This window comes from Narcine bancroftii, chromosome 1, assembly GCF_036971445.1.
Source record: "Narcine bancroftii isolate sNarBan1 chromosome 1, sNarBan1.hap1, whole genome shotgun sequence".
Classification (NCBI taxonomy): Eukaryota; Metazoa; Chordata; class Chondrichthyes; order Torpediniformes; family Narcinidae; genus Narcine; species Narcine bancroftii.
This window is the reverse complement of record NC_091469.1, coordinates 160,680,502-160,696,871: the sequence shown is the minus strand read 5'-3', so window position 1 is coordinate 160,696,871 and position 16,370 is coordinate 160,680,502. Positions and strand designations below refer to the sequence as shown.

The 16,370-nt window shown below is 43.5% G+C and overlaps 1 protein-coding gene across 4 annotated transcripts in view; it reads left to right on the top strand.

The window, feature by feature from the left end:
* Positions 1–16,370, top strand: part of LOC138735593 (uncharacterized protein C5orf34 homolog) — a 145,185-nt gene that overhangs the window by 9,330 nt on the left and 119,485 nt on the right. For all 4 annotated transcript variants that reach the window (XM_069883650.1, XM_069883631.1, XM_069883620.1 and 1 more), the window contains exons 3-5: positions 54–143; positions 6,309–6,910; positions 9,764–9,865. In XM_069883650.1, coding sequence (XP_069739751.1) covers positions 54–143; positions 6,309–6,910; positions 9,764–9,865 — 794 coding nt within the window. The remainder of the gene's footprint in view (positions 1–53; positions 144–6,308; positions 6,911–9,763; positions 9,866–16,370) is intronic.

The window sequence follows — 16,370 nt, the reverse complement described above, 5'->3', positions numbered from 1 at the left end:
AATCATAGTTATATTGTCTGAATGTTCCACGCTAATTATTTCTTTCTTTTTAGGAGCAAGTACTTCATGCTCTGGAGTTCAGGAACCGCTTCGCTTCTCGTCCTTATCTCCCTGCAGATTTGATCGCCGCAGACAAACTTTTGGTGAGTCCTACCTCCGGCCTGCTGCAAAACTGTTTCTTCGATGACACTGCCCAGGCCATCAACGAGCATCAGTAGTTCCTGAGGACTGGAGGGTGGCTAATGTAACTCTACTTTTTAAAAAGGGAGGGAAAGAGAAATCAGGGAATTATAGACCGGATAGCTTGGCATCGGTAGTGGGGAAAAGGTTAGAGTCAGTTATTAAAGGTGTGATTGCGACACATCTGGAAAGTGGTGAATTCATTGGTCAGAGCAGCATGGTTTTATGAAGGGAAAATCGTGACTGACTAATCTTATTGAATTTTTTGAGGATGTAACTAGTAGAGTGGATAGGGGAGAACCAGTAGATGTGGTTTACCTGGGTTTTCAGAAGGCTTTTGATAAGGTCCCACACAGGAGATTACTATACAAACTTAAGGCACCCGCTATAGAGCACACATGTCAAACTCAGGCCCGCGGGCCAAATTTGGCCCGTGATATAATTATATTGGGCCCGTAAGATCAGATCAAATATGTATTAGAGCTGGCCCGCTGTCTGCCGCGCCAGTATAGCGCAAGCACAGCTAATACTACAAATCCCAGAATGCTTTGCAAATGCATTGGCGTCAGCCCACTAATCGCCCCCACCTCCTCTCTTCACTTTCATTAACATCTGCGACCTGTCGCCCAACTCACATGTAATAAACCCCTTACGAAAAATGGCCAAACCAAAGACAGAAAACAGGACCTTTCAAGACAGGTGGGAGGCAAACTCTGACCCCAGAGTTTGATGAACTTGCATCTAAGAAGAGATGCCAAGTATCTGGTTTAGACCCAGGTGCATCAGAGTAAATCACAGTGAAGCAAGTGAAGCTTGGATTCGTATTTTCTTTGGTTCACTTTGGACTGTTCATCGTTGGAAGATTGGATTTTCATTGAAGCAAGTTGTTATTTTTTGACTTGTTGGCTTGTGAAAAAAAATACATTTAAAAGGAGCTTAAAGGCTAGAGAGAAATATTATTTATTGTATATTTTATTTCTCATTTGTTAATGCTTCTTCTGGAAAGAGTTTAACCAAAACTATTATTAAACATTTATTTTAATAAGAAAAAGTTTAACATTACATATGTTGAAAGAAGAGAAAACATGCAGATGTTGTTAAAAATTTTCAACAAATATTTAGTTTGGCCCACTGCTATCGAGGTTATGGTATTGAGGTGGATAGAGAATTGGTTGACAAATAGGAAACAAAGAGTAGGAATAAACGGGTACTTTTCGGAATGGCAGTCAGTTACTAGTGGGGTACCACAAGGCTCAGTGCTAGGACTCCAGTTATTTACGATATATACTAATGATTTAGATGAGGAAATAGAAAACAACGTTTCCAAGTTTGCAGATGACATGAAGCTGGATGGCGTTGTAAACTGTGTAGAGGCTGTTAAGAGTGTGCAGGGTGACTTGGACAGGTTGGGTGAGTGGGCAAATGCATGGCAGATGCAATATAATGTGGATAAGTGTGTGGTTATCCACTTTGGAGGAAAAAATGGGAGGGCTGAGTACTATCGTAATGGTATCCAATTAGGAAAAGGGGAGATGCAAAGAGGCCTGGGTGTCGCTGTGCATCAGTCATTAAAAGTGGGCAGGCAGATGCAGCAAGCAGTAAAAAAGGCGAATGGTATGCTGGCGTTCATATCAAGAGGATTCGAGTACAGGAGCAGAGAGGTATTGATGCAGTTGTATAGGGCCTTGGTGAGACCTCACCTGGAGCATTGTGTTCAGTTTTGGTCTCCTTATCTGAGGAACGACATCATTGCCATGGAGAAAGTGCAGAAAAGGTTGACCAGATTGATACCAGGGATGGCGGGACTTGCATATGAAGAAAGGCTAGATCGACTGGGCTTGTACTCGCTGGAATTTAGACGATTAAGAGGAGATTTAATAGAAATGTTGGGGTCTAAGCACTGAGCCTTGTGGTGCCCCACTAGTAACTGACTGCCATTCTGAAAAGTACCCATTTATTCCTACTCTTTGCTTCCTATCTGTCAACCAATTCTCTATCCACCTCAATACCATATCTCCTATACTGTGTGCCTTAAGTTTGTATAGTAATCTCGTGTGTGGGATCTTATCAAAAGCCTTCTGAAAATCCAGGTAAACCACATCTACTGGTTCTCCCCTATCCACTCTACTAGTTACATCCTCAAAAAATTCAATAAGATTAGTCAGACATGGTTTTCCCTTCATAAAACCATGCTGCTCTGACCAATGAATTCACCACTTTCCAGATGTGTCGCAATCACATCTTTAATAACTGACTCTAACATTTTCCCCACTACCGATGTCAAGCTATCCGGTCTATAATTCCCTGATTTCTCTTTCCCTCCCTTTTTAAAAAGTGGAGTTACATTAGCCACCCTCCATTCCTCAGGAACTACTGATGCTCAGGGTCACATTCGCAGACACAGACCTTTACACACTGAAACCATTCTGAAAATCAAAATGTCTGTTAAAACATTGTTGTAGGCAGCTATAAAACCAGAAGTAATTGTTCATTGAAATTGCTGGAACAATTGTGTGGTGTTGAGCTGTGCAATTTACTTGGACCACATTAGTTCATAAACCTTTTGAAGTTAAACTTCAAATATAGCAGTGATGTCATGTCACATGATTAAAGACATTTTCAGAGAACATATTACTGAAAGCAGACATTTGAGACCAGAAGGAAGAAGGTGCTTGACCATCCTGTAAGTCACACAGGATTGAAAGGCAGTAACAATCCTTTCGAGAAGGAAAATTGCTTATGTTCTCCTTATGAAAAGGAGGAATACTGAAAAAATGGTTTTGAAGAGAATATCCACTTCCAATTGTCTATTTAAAAGAGAGAGGACAGTTTTATTGTGTCCATTGAAATGGACACTGTTGATTAAGAAAGGAAAATTAATTTTGTATTTTAAACATATCCATTTTTTAAATGGTTACTTCGTTCAACCCTTGCCTGGGTATGAATTCACCGTGTGAAACACAATTTCTGAAACCTCCATGCTAAAGAGGGGAATTTGTGGAAAATTATTTGTATGAAGAAACGATTCTCAAGAAACAACTCTACAAGAAATCCATGAGTTTTGAGAAGTCTAATGCTTCACACCTGCTCCATAATTGCTTTTCAGCAACAATTTAAAGATTCAACACACACACACACACACACACTCTCTCTTGCGCATAGTGGGGTTAAATTAGAGTTAAGTAAGAAATATGTTATTAATAAAAAAATTATTACTTTGCAGACACCATTGTCTCGGTGAATTTCTATTGTTGGTCTTGTACGTAACAGTTCTTGTTGCCTCATCTGCTCCTGCTCCATTTCATTTCACTGTTGACTTGAAGGAGACTCTTGCTTGTGCAGTAGGCTAATTGAGGAGTGTGGAATCAAGGCAGGGCCAACTCTGGATTAGTTGTAGTCTAACCACTACAGAAAGAGAGATACATGACAGTGCAGCTGTTGGAATCTGCACCCCTCCTGGTTCATTATTTCCCTGCAGCCCCCAGTGTCTGCAACCCCTTGTGGCTGCTGCCGAGTATAGGCGCTACCATCTTGAGCATTTATCTTTGCGGTTGCAGGATTTTAATTGCAAACACAGCCGACTCCTTTAACAGGCCTTTTAAAGCCTGAACAGCATAAGGACTGGTCTGTTGAACCCTTTGGAGCAGTGTTGTGTCTCTGCTTTCCTGGGCCTGTGCTAGCAGCAGCTATGCCTTTACAGCAACTCTGGCAGCACTGTGTAGCAAATTGACGGCTTGGTGGCCCTGTTTCACACTTGTGTAATTGCTGTTGGTATCTGGTGATAGTAGCACAGCAATGTCTCTGCATACTGCCAGCTGTACTCTCCATTGTAGGCAAGAGTTGGCTGTGTCTACCCCAACACTAAGCCCAACAGTGACATCTCTAGAACATTTTCGGATTTCAAAACCCATTTCCTTCCGTCATTTGTTGCTAAACCTGCCAACTGTGCCTTTTTTTCTAATCATTCCTTTTTTGGCATCTTGGCATTTTTAAAAATATCTTATTTGTTTTAAGAAAATGCAGAATATAAGATACAATTAATATACGGACTAGAAGGGCCTAATGGCCTGTTTCCGTGCTGTAATTGTTATGTTATGTTATAATAACAATAATACATTGAATATAAAATTATAGAAAAACATTCATAAGGTCTGAAAAATATAAAAAAAAGGAGAGTCCCTCTTCTCCCAGAGTCCCCCCTCCCCAGATTTGAAAGAAAAGGGGACAGACGGCAGGGAGTAGAGGGAGCTAAAAAGAAAGAACAGGAGCAAGGTTCAACATCTCAGTCACATCATTTAAAAAGTATTTAATTTCTAACTCATTGACAAATATCAAAATTAATTCTACAACCTGGGCATTGAAGTAATTAAATAAGATGGCCAGATTTTGATGAACATACAATATCAATTTCTCGTACTCTAAGTAATCTTCTCAAGGGGAATACAACTTTCCACTTCCATATTCCAATGATCAATGTGAAGTAGGGAATCAGATTTCCACGTTACCACTCTATATTTCCTGGCTATTGCAATTTTAATACATTTAGATTTAATTCTGGAGAAATTAACTTTTATAACTGCCAAGTTCTCCAGAAGAAACAATTCCGGGTCTAGGGGGAAGTTCACCTCGACAATTTTTGTCAATACTTCCCCCAATTTTGTCTTAATTTCATGCATAACCAGGTGGAATGTAAAAAGAAAGGTACCAACACCTATACTACACCGAAAACACATTAGAAAATTCTGGTTTATTTTTATGTATCTTTTTTGAGGTGTTCGTGAGCCACTTTGATGATCCACCGCAGCCCTGGTGAAAATGATACTGCTGTGTTGTTGGGGTGCAGCTCCTGGTTTAAAGACCCAGAGACAGCAAAAGACCATTCCATAATCATCAACCATGACCAATCTAAAACTCTTTTGGCTGGTGTCACATGTCTACTGTGTAAAAACCTGTCATTCTAAACTCTGCTGTGTCTAAACCTGCACTGTCCCTTCCACCCCTCTTGGCTCAATAAGAAATGCTTTGATTTTGAAGTTTTCACTTTTTTTTAATCCCTTGACCTTCTTTACTGACTAATTTTCTCCATCTTTGCATTGTTCTTTGTGCCTTCAGAAAGTTAATTTCTCCCCTGGTAACTGCCTTGCCTTCAACAATCTCTCAAATTTCCTGCCTCTGTCTCCATCGATCCCCCTGCCTTCTGCCCTCTACTCACCTCTGGGAACTTCCCCCAGATTCTTTCCCCTTTATATGTGTGATTTTACCTATTCTCTTAGCCTTGATAAAGGGTTTTAAATTTTAAATGTAGACATACAGCACAGTAACAGGCCGTTTTGGCCCACGAGTCCGTCCTGCCCAACTTACACTCAATTAACCTACACCCCAGTACATTTCAAATGGTGGGAGAAAACTGGAGCCCCCCCCCCCCCCCACCCGGGAAAAACCCATGCAGTCATGGAGAGAACATACAAACTCCTTATAGTCAGCGCGGGATTCGAATCTCGATTGCTGGCGCTGTAAAGGTGCTGTGCTAACCGCTACACCAACCGTGCTGCCCCATGCCAAAAGTGTTCAGACACGAAACATTGAATGGAATACACAGAAAAACTTAGCAGGACACGCAGTATCCATAGGATGTAAAGGGTAACCAACGTTTTGAGTCTGTGCCCTTTGTCAGAGTATTAAGGGTCGTGAGGAGAAGGCAGGGGGAATGGAGCCGAGTGGGAGAATGGATCAGCTCACGATGGATGGTAGAGCTGGATTGTTATGCCAAGTGGCCGCCTTATGGTCTTGTATAACAGGTGGCTGAATAAAAATGTGGGGAGGAGCACATGTTATCAGGTAAGAGAGCTTGAGAGCAGCAGGGATTCCAAATGGAGAGTAGTGTGAGAGGCTCTCATAGAATTCTTCGAAGAGCAGAGGAGATCCTCAGGGTGAGCGTTCCTTGGAGTGCAGCAGCTGAATGAAGTTCAACAATATTTCTATTCCAAGCATGTTGTCTGACCTATTGAGTTCCTCCAGCAATTCTTTGACTACTCAATATTCCAGAATCAGAAAGGTATGCATTTATCGCTTTTTCACTTTGATATATCTCTCTTTAAGCGTTTGCTCTTTCCCTCTTGTCTTTGCAGAACCTGTATCTTGCTGACTCCGAAGTGAAGTGGCCCAGTGCGGATAGGGAAGATGGTGTGACCATCACTGATGATGGTCACATTACAGTCTCCTCCCTGGGAGGGGATGCCTTTCTCCACTTGTCTCCATCTCGGCTGGAGTTCACTGTGGAGTTCCTGGCTCAAGTCAGCCAGCCTACCTCTGGGAAGGGGGGGCCTAAACCATTGTTGGCGCAGAGCGATGGGCTTCGCTCAAATCAGGAAAATGTGAAGTCTGCGGCACTGTCACTGAGGCACTCGGGTTCAGGAACAAAAGCTCAAAATCAGCATGGTACAGCCCAGGAAGCTGCCCATCCCTGCAAGAACAGAGGCTCGACAGAGATCTATTCCAAGTACATGCACCAGTACACCTGGGTCGTCCAACACCACACTGTGTCCTGGTGTCCACCAGAGTGGCGTCATCCTCTCAATCTAGCACTTCACCACGATCGGCAACAAGATACATCCCAAGACCCGAATGGTCCTGATGAGCCTGAGACATTGGCGCCTGTTGAAGTGCCAGAGGTGACCACTGTCCTTTCCAGGGCCCTGCCCTTTAACTGTTCAGCTCTGCATTTTCACAGGTAAATAATGGTAACAACTCTGAACTTTATCAAGGGGAATTTACCACACCTCCTTTGTTTCTGATTCAGTGATGTGGGAATGATTTGTGCCCTTTCCACAAGGAGGTTCACTGAATTGCAGACAGTATCAAAGCCTACCTTCAATCCTCAAGGAGGGGGGGGGGGGTCATCCCTTCTCTATTGCCTGAACTGCACAGTTTCTATATGTTGCTAGACTACAATTAATGGTTAGAAAATAGTTAATGACGCAGAACATTCCTTGTGGAGCTGTCACATGCTCTTCCTATCATAATGCCTCCATCACACTGAACACTGTCGCGCCTCTGGACTGTCTGCTTAGCCTGCTACTGTTCTGGCTATAAACTGCTACTGTTCTGGCTATAAACTGCTACTGTTCTGGCTATAAACTGCTACTGTTCTGGCTATAAACTGCTACTGTTCTGGCTATAAACTGCTACTGTTCTGGCTATAAACTGCTACTGTTCTGGCTATAAACTGCTACTGTTCTGGCTATAAACTGCTACTGTTCTGGCCATAAACTGCTACTGTTCTGGCTATAAACTGCTACAGTTCTGGCTATAAAGTTCTACTGTTATGGCTATAAACTGCTACTGTTCTGGCTATAAACTGCTACTATTCTGGCCATAAACTGCTACTGTTCTGGCCATAAACTGCTACTGTTCTGGCTATAAACTGCTACTGTTCTGGCTATAAACTGCTACTGTTCTGGCTATAAACTGCTACTGTTCTGGCTATAAACCTACTGTTCTGGCTATAAACTGCTACTGTTCTGGCCATAAACTGCTACTGTACTGGCCATAAACTGCTACTGTTCTGGCTATAAACTGCTACAGTTCTGGCTATAAACTGCTACTGTTCTGGCTATAAACTGCTACTGTTCTGGCTATAAACTGCTACTGTTCTGGCTATAAACTGCTCTCCCAGGTTCAGTTCAAACAGAATCATCAAAGTTTGCAGATTATACAAACGAAATTGGCCTCATCAGCAACACTGATGAATTGTGTTACAGAGAGGAGGTGAAAAGGCTCATAAAATTGTGCAAGAACGGCAACCTGTTTCAACAAGGACAAGACAAAGGAGATGATTGTGGACTTCAGGTGGACGAAGGTCAACCATTCTCAACAACAGATCAATGGTTCTGTGGTGGAGAGAGGGTAGAGCGCAAAGTTCCTTGGCGTGCAAATATGGGGCTACCTACCCTGGACTGGCCACAACAAATTTGTCTGGAAGTTGCATCGGTGTCTACTTTTCCTAAGGAAGGCAAGGCTACAGGTTGACAACATTGTACAGGAGCACCATTGAGAGGGTCCTGTCTGGCTGCCTTCTTGTGTGGTAGGGTAGCTGAAAAGCATTAGACTGGAAGTCTATAGAGAGGATCACTGGCACCTCCCTTCTCTCTGTTAACCACACTTACTGGGAGCATTGTCTAGATAGGGCTCAAGGAATGAGAGAAGACCCTTTCCATCGCGCACAGTAATTTTAGCCTGCCACCATCAAGAAGGAGGTACAGTTGGATCAGAATCAGGACTGTCAGGCTGGGAAATAGCTTTTTCCTGTAGGCTGTGAGATTGATGAACTTGGGAGTGGATTGATTGATGAACTTGTTTCATCTGCATGTGTACAGTCAGATGATAATAAACGAACTGGATCTGATGGTTTTACAGCACAAAAACAAGGCCCTTTAGCCCAGCCTGTCCCTGATGACCACCTGAATTTGTCCCTTTTGCCTGCGTTTGGCCCCTTAATATCCATGTTCCTGTCTGTATTGTCCACGCCTCAATGCCTTTCTCTGGCAGCTTGTTCCACATACCTATCATCTTCAATGTCAAAAGATGTCCCTTTGGTCCCTTTTAAATTTTCCTCCTCTCATCTTAAATATATGTCCTTTATTTTTAGACTTATCAATGGAAAAAGACTATGACTTTGTACATGGTCTTCATGTTTTTTTAACCTTTAAGTTCAAGTTTATTGTCGTCTTATAATTCATATGGCAACCCGACTTAACAGCATATATATTTGTTTTATTAATTTTAAATTAATTTTTTTAAAATGTAGACATACAACACAGTAACAGGCCCTTCAGCCCTTGCCCCAATGCCACCCAATTGACCTACAACCCTAGTATATTTTGAATGGTGAGGGGAAACTGGAGAACCCAGAAGAAACCCACGCAGACATAGGGAGAACGTACAAACTCCTTTCAGGCGGTTCCAGTCCCAGGCGCTGGCCATGTAACAGGGTTGCGCTAATCGCACTGCTAACTGTGCCATCCTCTGGACCATAGCACACGCAAGTATGCAGTGCACCCTACACATATATCCATAGCAATCCCAAATAAATATATATAAAAGTAATTTATAGGTTTCTAGAATTGTTCAATGGTCTCAACGACTGTGGGAAGAAGCTGTTTTTCAGCCTGGCAGTCTCAGATTTTATGCTCCTGTACCTCTTCCTTGAAGGTAATGTCTCAAAGATACTGTGAGCTGGAGGGCAAGGGTCCTCAATGATTCACACTGAGCCCTCTTTAAGCACCGCTCCCTGTCGATGTCATCGATAGAGGGAAGGAAGACCCCAGTGACCTCAGCGGTTTTAATCACCCTCTGTACTGACCTTGGAGCTGATGCTTTGCACCTACCATACCACACTATGTTGCAGCCAGCCAGGGTACTTTCAGTTGTGCTCCTGTAGAACGTTGTTGAGATGGTGGCAGGTAGCCTTGGACTCCTAATAAGGTTACTCTGTTGAAGCACTTCACTGATTTGGGGGGCTCTGCTTGGATTTGATTTATGGTGACCCTCAGGGAGAGTTTGTGACTGCTGTTTATACTCGCAGATGGCGCTACAGAAATGTACTGGGCCAGAGAAACCTGGACTTGGAATCCTGTCTCTCTTCAGATCCAGTGAAAGTAGTTTGGTGCCAAGGTGTCATCTACAGGTAAGAATCACAATGGCTTTAAATAATCTTGCATTGATAAGGATCTTTCGCTACAAGAGTGTGTTGAATGTTGTGGCAGAGTGGATGTTTTAGCTGTTGTGTGGGGTGCTGGTCAAAGAGACAGAATTTGCCTGGATGCTGTTGAGCTTGTGTGTTGCCCTCGTTCAGCCTCATGAGAAATATTTTATCAGACTGCTGCGTGCAGCCTTGTAGCAAATAGAAAAGCTCTGCAGAGTCAGGAGTTGAATCAGTGAGCTTGTTTTTGTAGCCTCAATATTTATGTGGTTCAATTAAATTTATAGTAGTAGAGATCCCCCCCCCCCCACCGCCTCCCCAAACCCACTGAGAGAATGACAGGCACACATGATATGACCTGCTACTTGGAATTGATTTGAGTGTAACAGACTACTAGGGGCAGTGTTGGTCCATGAAGATGATTGATAATCTTGATAGTGGATTTGGCAGAGGTGGCACAGATGATACTTTGAAGTCGCTGCTGTTGGCAGCCCATATTCAAGGAATATATTTAGAATCATAGAGTTTTCCAGCATGGAAATCAGTCCTTTATCCCATCTTGGCAATACTGACTAAACTAGTCCCAAATGGCAGCGCTGCTGGAGCCGCTGTGAACAAGGAGAGCTGGAAACGGGGACAGAGCACTGTTCCGAAGGGTTCAACTGTCAGGTTCTAATGCCAACAGGCTTTAATCCGCCTGTTAAAGGTGGTGATGATGTTTTATTTTAAAATTCTGCAACTGCAAAGCTCAGTGCCCAAGATGCCCGTGCTCTACAGCAGTCACGATGGGTTGCAGACTCTGGGGCAGCAGTGGACTTGAGCAAGGCACCGGAAACAGGAAGAACACACCCTGTTGATAAGGAGAAGCAGAGGAGATGACCCTACAGGGAAAGTGATCACGTCAGCGGGCCAACGAGGGGCTCAGTGGTGGAGGTATCCACACTGGGCATTGGCGACTTGCAGCCGGGGGACCTTTACAGGCTGTGGGCTGCTGGAAATCAGGTATTGGAGCTGGGATTCAAGAACGTGTTGAGGGCAAGAAGGGCCTCGGGTGCTGAAGGCTTTCTGATCGTGTGGGAGGTTTGGATCTTGATCTTGGCTTGCTGATGGATTGAACAGGGATCTGTCTTGCTGCAGAAGCCGAGGGAGCACTGGAGGCGAGTCCACAGACTCTCAGTGTCTCTGAAAGGACTCTTTTGCTCTCTTTCTTTCTCACTGTTAGGAGAACCGCGCAGCACTAATGGCGACTCTTTGTCTGCCTTCCGGTAAGCAGAGAGCAATTCTAATATTATGTGTCCTGCACTAGTACATGGCAAAGGAATCTTGATTTGCCTGTGTTCATCCTGTACCTCTCCAAACTTTTCCTACTCATTGGCGTTAAATGCTACAATTGACCCCATTTCTACCGGTTCCTGTGACAGGTTGTTCTGTATTACCCACCACCTCTGCGTTTGACCCCAATTGACCCTATTTTGACCCCAATTGACCCCATTTCTACCGCTTCCTGACTGTTCTGTATTACCCACCACCTCTGCGTTTGACCCCAATTGACCCTATTCTGACCCCAATTGACCCCATTTCTACCGCTTCCTGACAGCTTGTTCTGTATACCTACCCGCTCTGCGTTTGACCCCAATTGACCCTATTTTGACCCCAATTGACCCCATTTCTATCGCTTCCTGACAGCTTGTTCTGTATTACCCACCACCTCTGCGTTTGACCCCAATTGACCCTATTCTGACCCCAATTGACCCCATTTCTACCGCTTCCTGACAGCTTGTTCTGTATACCTACCCGCTCTGCGTTTGACCCCAATTGACCCTATTCTGACCCCAATTGACCCCATTTCTACCACTTCCTGACAGCTTGTTCTGTATTACCCACCACCTCTGCGTTTGACCCCAATTGACCCTATTCTGACCCCAATTGACCCCATTTCTACCGCTTCCTGACAGCTTGTTCTGTATACCTACCCGCTCTGCGTTTGACCCCAATTGACCCTATTTTGACCCCAATTGACCCCATTTCTATCGCTTCCTGACAGCTTGTTCTGTATTACCCACCACCTCTGCGTTTGACCCCAATTGACCCTATTCTGACCCCAATTGACCCCATTTCTACCGCTTCCTGACAGCTTGTTCTGTATACCTACCCGCTCTGCGTTTGACCCCAATTGACCCTATTCTGACCCCAATTGACCCCATTTCTACCACTTCCTGACAGCTTGTTCTGTATTACCCACCACCTCTGCGTTTGACCCCAATTGACCCTATTCTGACCCCAATTGACCCCATTTCTACTGCTTCCTCTGACAGCTTGTTCTGTATTACCCACCACCTCTGCGTTTGACCCCATTTTGACCCCAGAAGATGTCACTGATGCTTTGTGCTGGATCTTAGCCTTTGATCTGCAAATATTCTGTACTTAAGATGGCCAAAGGTTGTGCTGGCACACTGGAAGCGATGGTGAATTTCAATGTCTGCCTTCACCGAGATCTTGCTCCAAAGATATGGAAAGTAGTCTATGTTTTCCAGGGCACCTTTGCCATTGTAGGTAGTGTGCAGTGGATATAGTTTGGAAGAGGTTTGATTTGCAGTGAACAATTCAATGAGAACTTTGAGCTCAGCTCCATGTGCAAATGCTCGATAGCTGATATTGGAGTAACCTTGGTTCCAGAGTACGTTGTACATTTTTCCATTTTTTCTGTACATTGGATCTTCTCCAATGAAAGCTTTTTGGGAGGCGAGATGCAGGAACAATTGTGGGGGGGGGTAGTGTTGGGGATAATTTATAATAGTCAAAGACCACTGAGACTAGCCTACCACGTTCATATTGACCATTGAGTATCTGTCCCTTCAATCTCATTTACCATAAAACCATAAGATGTAGGAACAGGCCATTCAGCCCATCAAGTCTAGTCTGCCATTCCATCATGAGCTGATCCATTCTCCCACTCAGCCTCACTCCCATGCTTTCTCCCCATAATCTTTAATACCCTGACTATTTAGATACTAGCTCTTGGTCCATCGCCGACTTGAATCAGATACTTTATAAGTATTGTGAGAGTGCCTGTCTCCATCTCCCACTCAGGAAATGCATTCCAGATTGCCACCACATCTCGTCTTTAAATTTCCTTTCCTGGGCACACTTCTAATCTTATTCCAGACCTTGATGAAACTTTACCCTCTGATTTTAAAGGTATGAGAGCCTGTTCTGTGAGAGCCTCCCTCACTCCTCCGCCTCTGCCTTCTCCGCCTTTCTCAAGCTCTACGACCGTGTACTCCCCCAGACTCACTTCCACAGCCGTGTGTCCTTCCTGTCTAGCTGCCTCATGGATTCCAGCTCTGGTAACTTGTACTTTGAAGAAGGGCTCTGGTCAGAAATGTTGGTTGTCTGTATATCTTCGCCTCCTATGGACGCTGTGAGACAGACCTGCTGACTTCCTCCTGTCACAGCGCCTGCAGACTTTCACGGATATTCCCTTCTGTTGAAAGATGATTGATTTCTAACCTTTTCCTGTTTTTGAGAAAAGTCTTTGAATTAAAGGGGTAGCCCTGTTTCTATCTGTGTAGATGCGCTTGTCCGACTGAGTGTCACCAGCGTTTTCTGGCTCTTTTCAGCTGCTCCACACTATAGCTAGAACTGTAGTAAAAACACACGGCGCTGGAGAAACTCAGCAGGTCAAACAGTGTCCTTTATAGAGCAAAGATAAAGATACAGAACCGACATTTCGGGCTTGAGCCCTTCATCAGGGCGTGGAAAAATGTCAGCAGGCATCCGAATTAAAAAGGTAATGGGGAGGCATAAGCAGGAGGTAACAGGTGGAAAAACAGTAGGCAAGGGGAGGAGGGATGGCGGTGAATAGGGAGGGAAGGGGTGGAGGGCTGGAGAAAGGAGGGGAGGGGAGGGAGGGAGAGCAGGTTAGCAGAAACCGGAAAAGTCAGGAGTGTGATGGAATATCCATTTGCTAGGACAAATGCAGATCTGACAACTTGGTAACATTGTAACGTTGACTTTCTCACTGTCTGAAAACATCAAGAAAGTGTCCTAGCCCTAAATTATCAAGAGCTATTGATGTTGGATCATAGCAGCCACATCTAGAAGGAACGGATAAAAATCACAAGAAGCAAGGCAACTTTGCCTGTTGCCCATCTCCGGTGCTTTAAAGAAGTCTTTAGATGGCGCACAAGAGCAGGCTTGAACCAAACCAACACTTGGTTCAAATCAATACTGTAAAATCCCCATTATCAAGCACTCAATCAACTGGAAACTCAAACAACTGGCAAAAATATGAGGAAATAAAGAAACATTTTAAAAAATAAGAATAAATAAAGTTTTAAATAAAAGTTTAAAATTGTAAAAGTAAATGTTTTCCGAAGCAACACACAACCCCTTGGGAGCAAACTTTCAGCCAGCGGAATTCCTTGAGTCATGCCCTGGCTGCAGCAGCTGTTTGAATAAAGTTTTCTCCTTTTCTTTTTGTTGTAATTCTTTATTTATCGCACTATGAACCACATCAACCAATATATTTACAGATGCATCTCTTTAAATATTCACAGTGACATTTTCTCTTTTTTCCCCATCCCTCTCTTTCCCCTTCCCAGCCCCCTCCAAAAACAGTAAATATTGGACATATAAAATACAATAAAACAATATCTTTATACAAAAGGAACACAAACAAAAAAGACGTTATCATCTACTTATTCACATTAAATCTGATCGTGTTTATCTTCTCATCATTTTAGGTGGTGGTGGTCCGAGGCCTGCTCTTTCTGTTATGTTCCATATATGGTTCCCAGGTTTTTTCAAACATTGTAACTTTGTCTTTTAAATTATATGTGAATTTTTTTTTCCCAATGGGATACACTTAAACTTGGTTATATATTCCGTTAATGTTTATCGTCATATAGTCCAACGTGGCCATCTTGTATCTTTATTTTCACTTCTTTTCCGCCTCTTCACCACCTCCATCCCCTTTTTTTTCCATTACTGTTTTTTAAGTTTTCCTTTTTAATCTCAATATATAACAATGCACTTAAGACATGAAATACCCCAACAATCCCCACAAGCAATAACCCTTTAACCCCAAATGAACTTCCCCTCCTTGGATTGTCCCTTGTCCCTTGACAGCAACCACAACTCCTCTTTCCATTCAGTTTGCGAACTTACTCGCAAGCATCAACTGATTTCGCAGTGACCATTATTCTCCCACCCCCAGCCCCCCCCCAGAGTATTTTCCTATACTTATAACAAAGCTCTCTCTTTTTTTCCCCCTTCTTCCCCTTCTCTTATCCATCTTTAAATCTTTATATATACATTATCTTTACTTTATATTTTGACATATTTTTGTATATTTTCTTGTGGTCTCCTTCTTGTCACTCCTCCTCCTCTTTTCTCCTGTCCAGCAAATGTTCAGCAAATTCTTGGGCTTTCTTTGGGTCCGAGAACAGTCTATTCAGTTCCCCAGGAATAAATACTTTGAGTACGGCTGGATGTCTTAATATAAAGTTATACCCTTTCTTCCATAAGATTGTTTACGCCGTGTTGAATTCCTTCCTCTTCTTTAAAAGTTCGAAGCTTATGTCCGGGTAAAAAAATATTTTTTGTCCCTTATATTCCAACGGCTTATTGTCTTCTCTAACCTTCTTTCTTGCCTGCTCTAGTATGTTTTCTCTTGTATATCTTAGAAATTTTACCAATATGGATCTCGGTTTTTGATGTGGTGGCGGTTTCGGTACTAGCGCTCTATCCGCCCTTTCGATTTCGATTTCTTCATGTGAATCTGTTGTTCCCAGCACCTTCGGGATCCATCCTTTTATATCTGACCCTTCTTTGCCTTCTTTCAGGCCCACTATTTTAATGTTGTTTCGCCTACTGTAGTTTTCTAATACGTCAATTTTTTGTGACAATAAATCTTGTCTCTAATTTTTTTTCACTCTCTTCCAACTTCCCTCTTAAATCATTTATCTCCATTTCCACAGCAGTTTCTTGTTCCTCCACATTTTCTACTCTTTTCCCTACTTCAGTCATGACCAACTCTAAGCTTTGCATTCTGTCTTCAGCTCTTCATTTTGCTTTTGATTGAACTAAATTCTAATGATGGCCATTCTTTTAATGACCTCATTTGTTCTTTGAAAAAGGCTTTATCTAAACTTTCTCCTATTTTTCCTTCTTTCCTTTGAAATTTGTGGTCTTCTTCCGTGTCTATATCTATGTCTGTGTCATCTTCTCTTCTTTGTATCTGTATATCGTCATCCTTCTCTGGTGAGCTGCTTCTGTATCCTTGCTGGGCCTCCAGCTGCTGTGTCTCCTGTTGCTGGGCCTCCAGCTGCTGTGTCTCCTGTTGCTGGGCCTCCAGCTGCTGTGTCTCCTGTTGTTAGGCCTCCCGCTGCAGGTCGACCCGCCGCTGGGCCTCCCGCTGCAGGTCGACCCGCCGCTGGGCCTCCCGCTGCAGGTCGACCCGCCGCTGGGCCTCCCGCTGCAGGTCGAC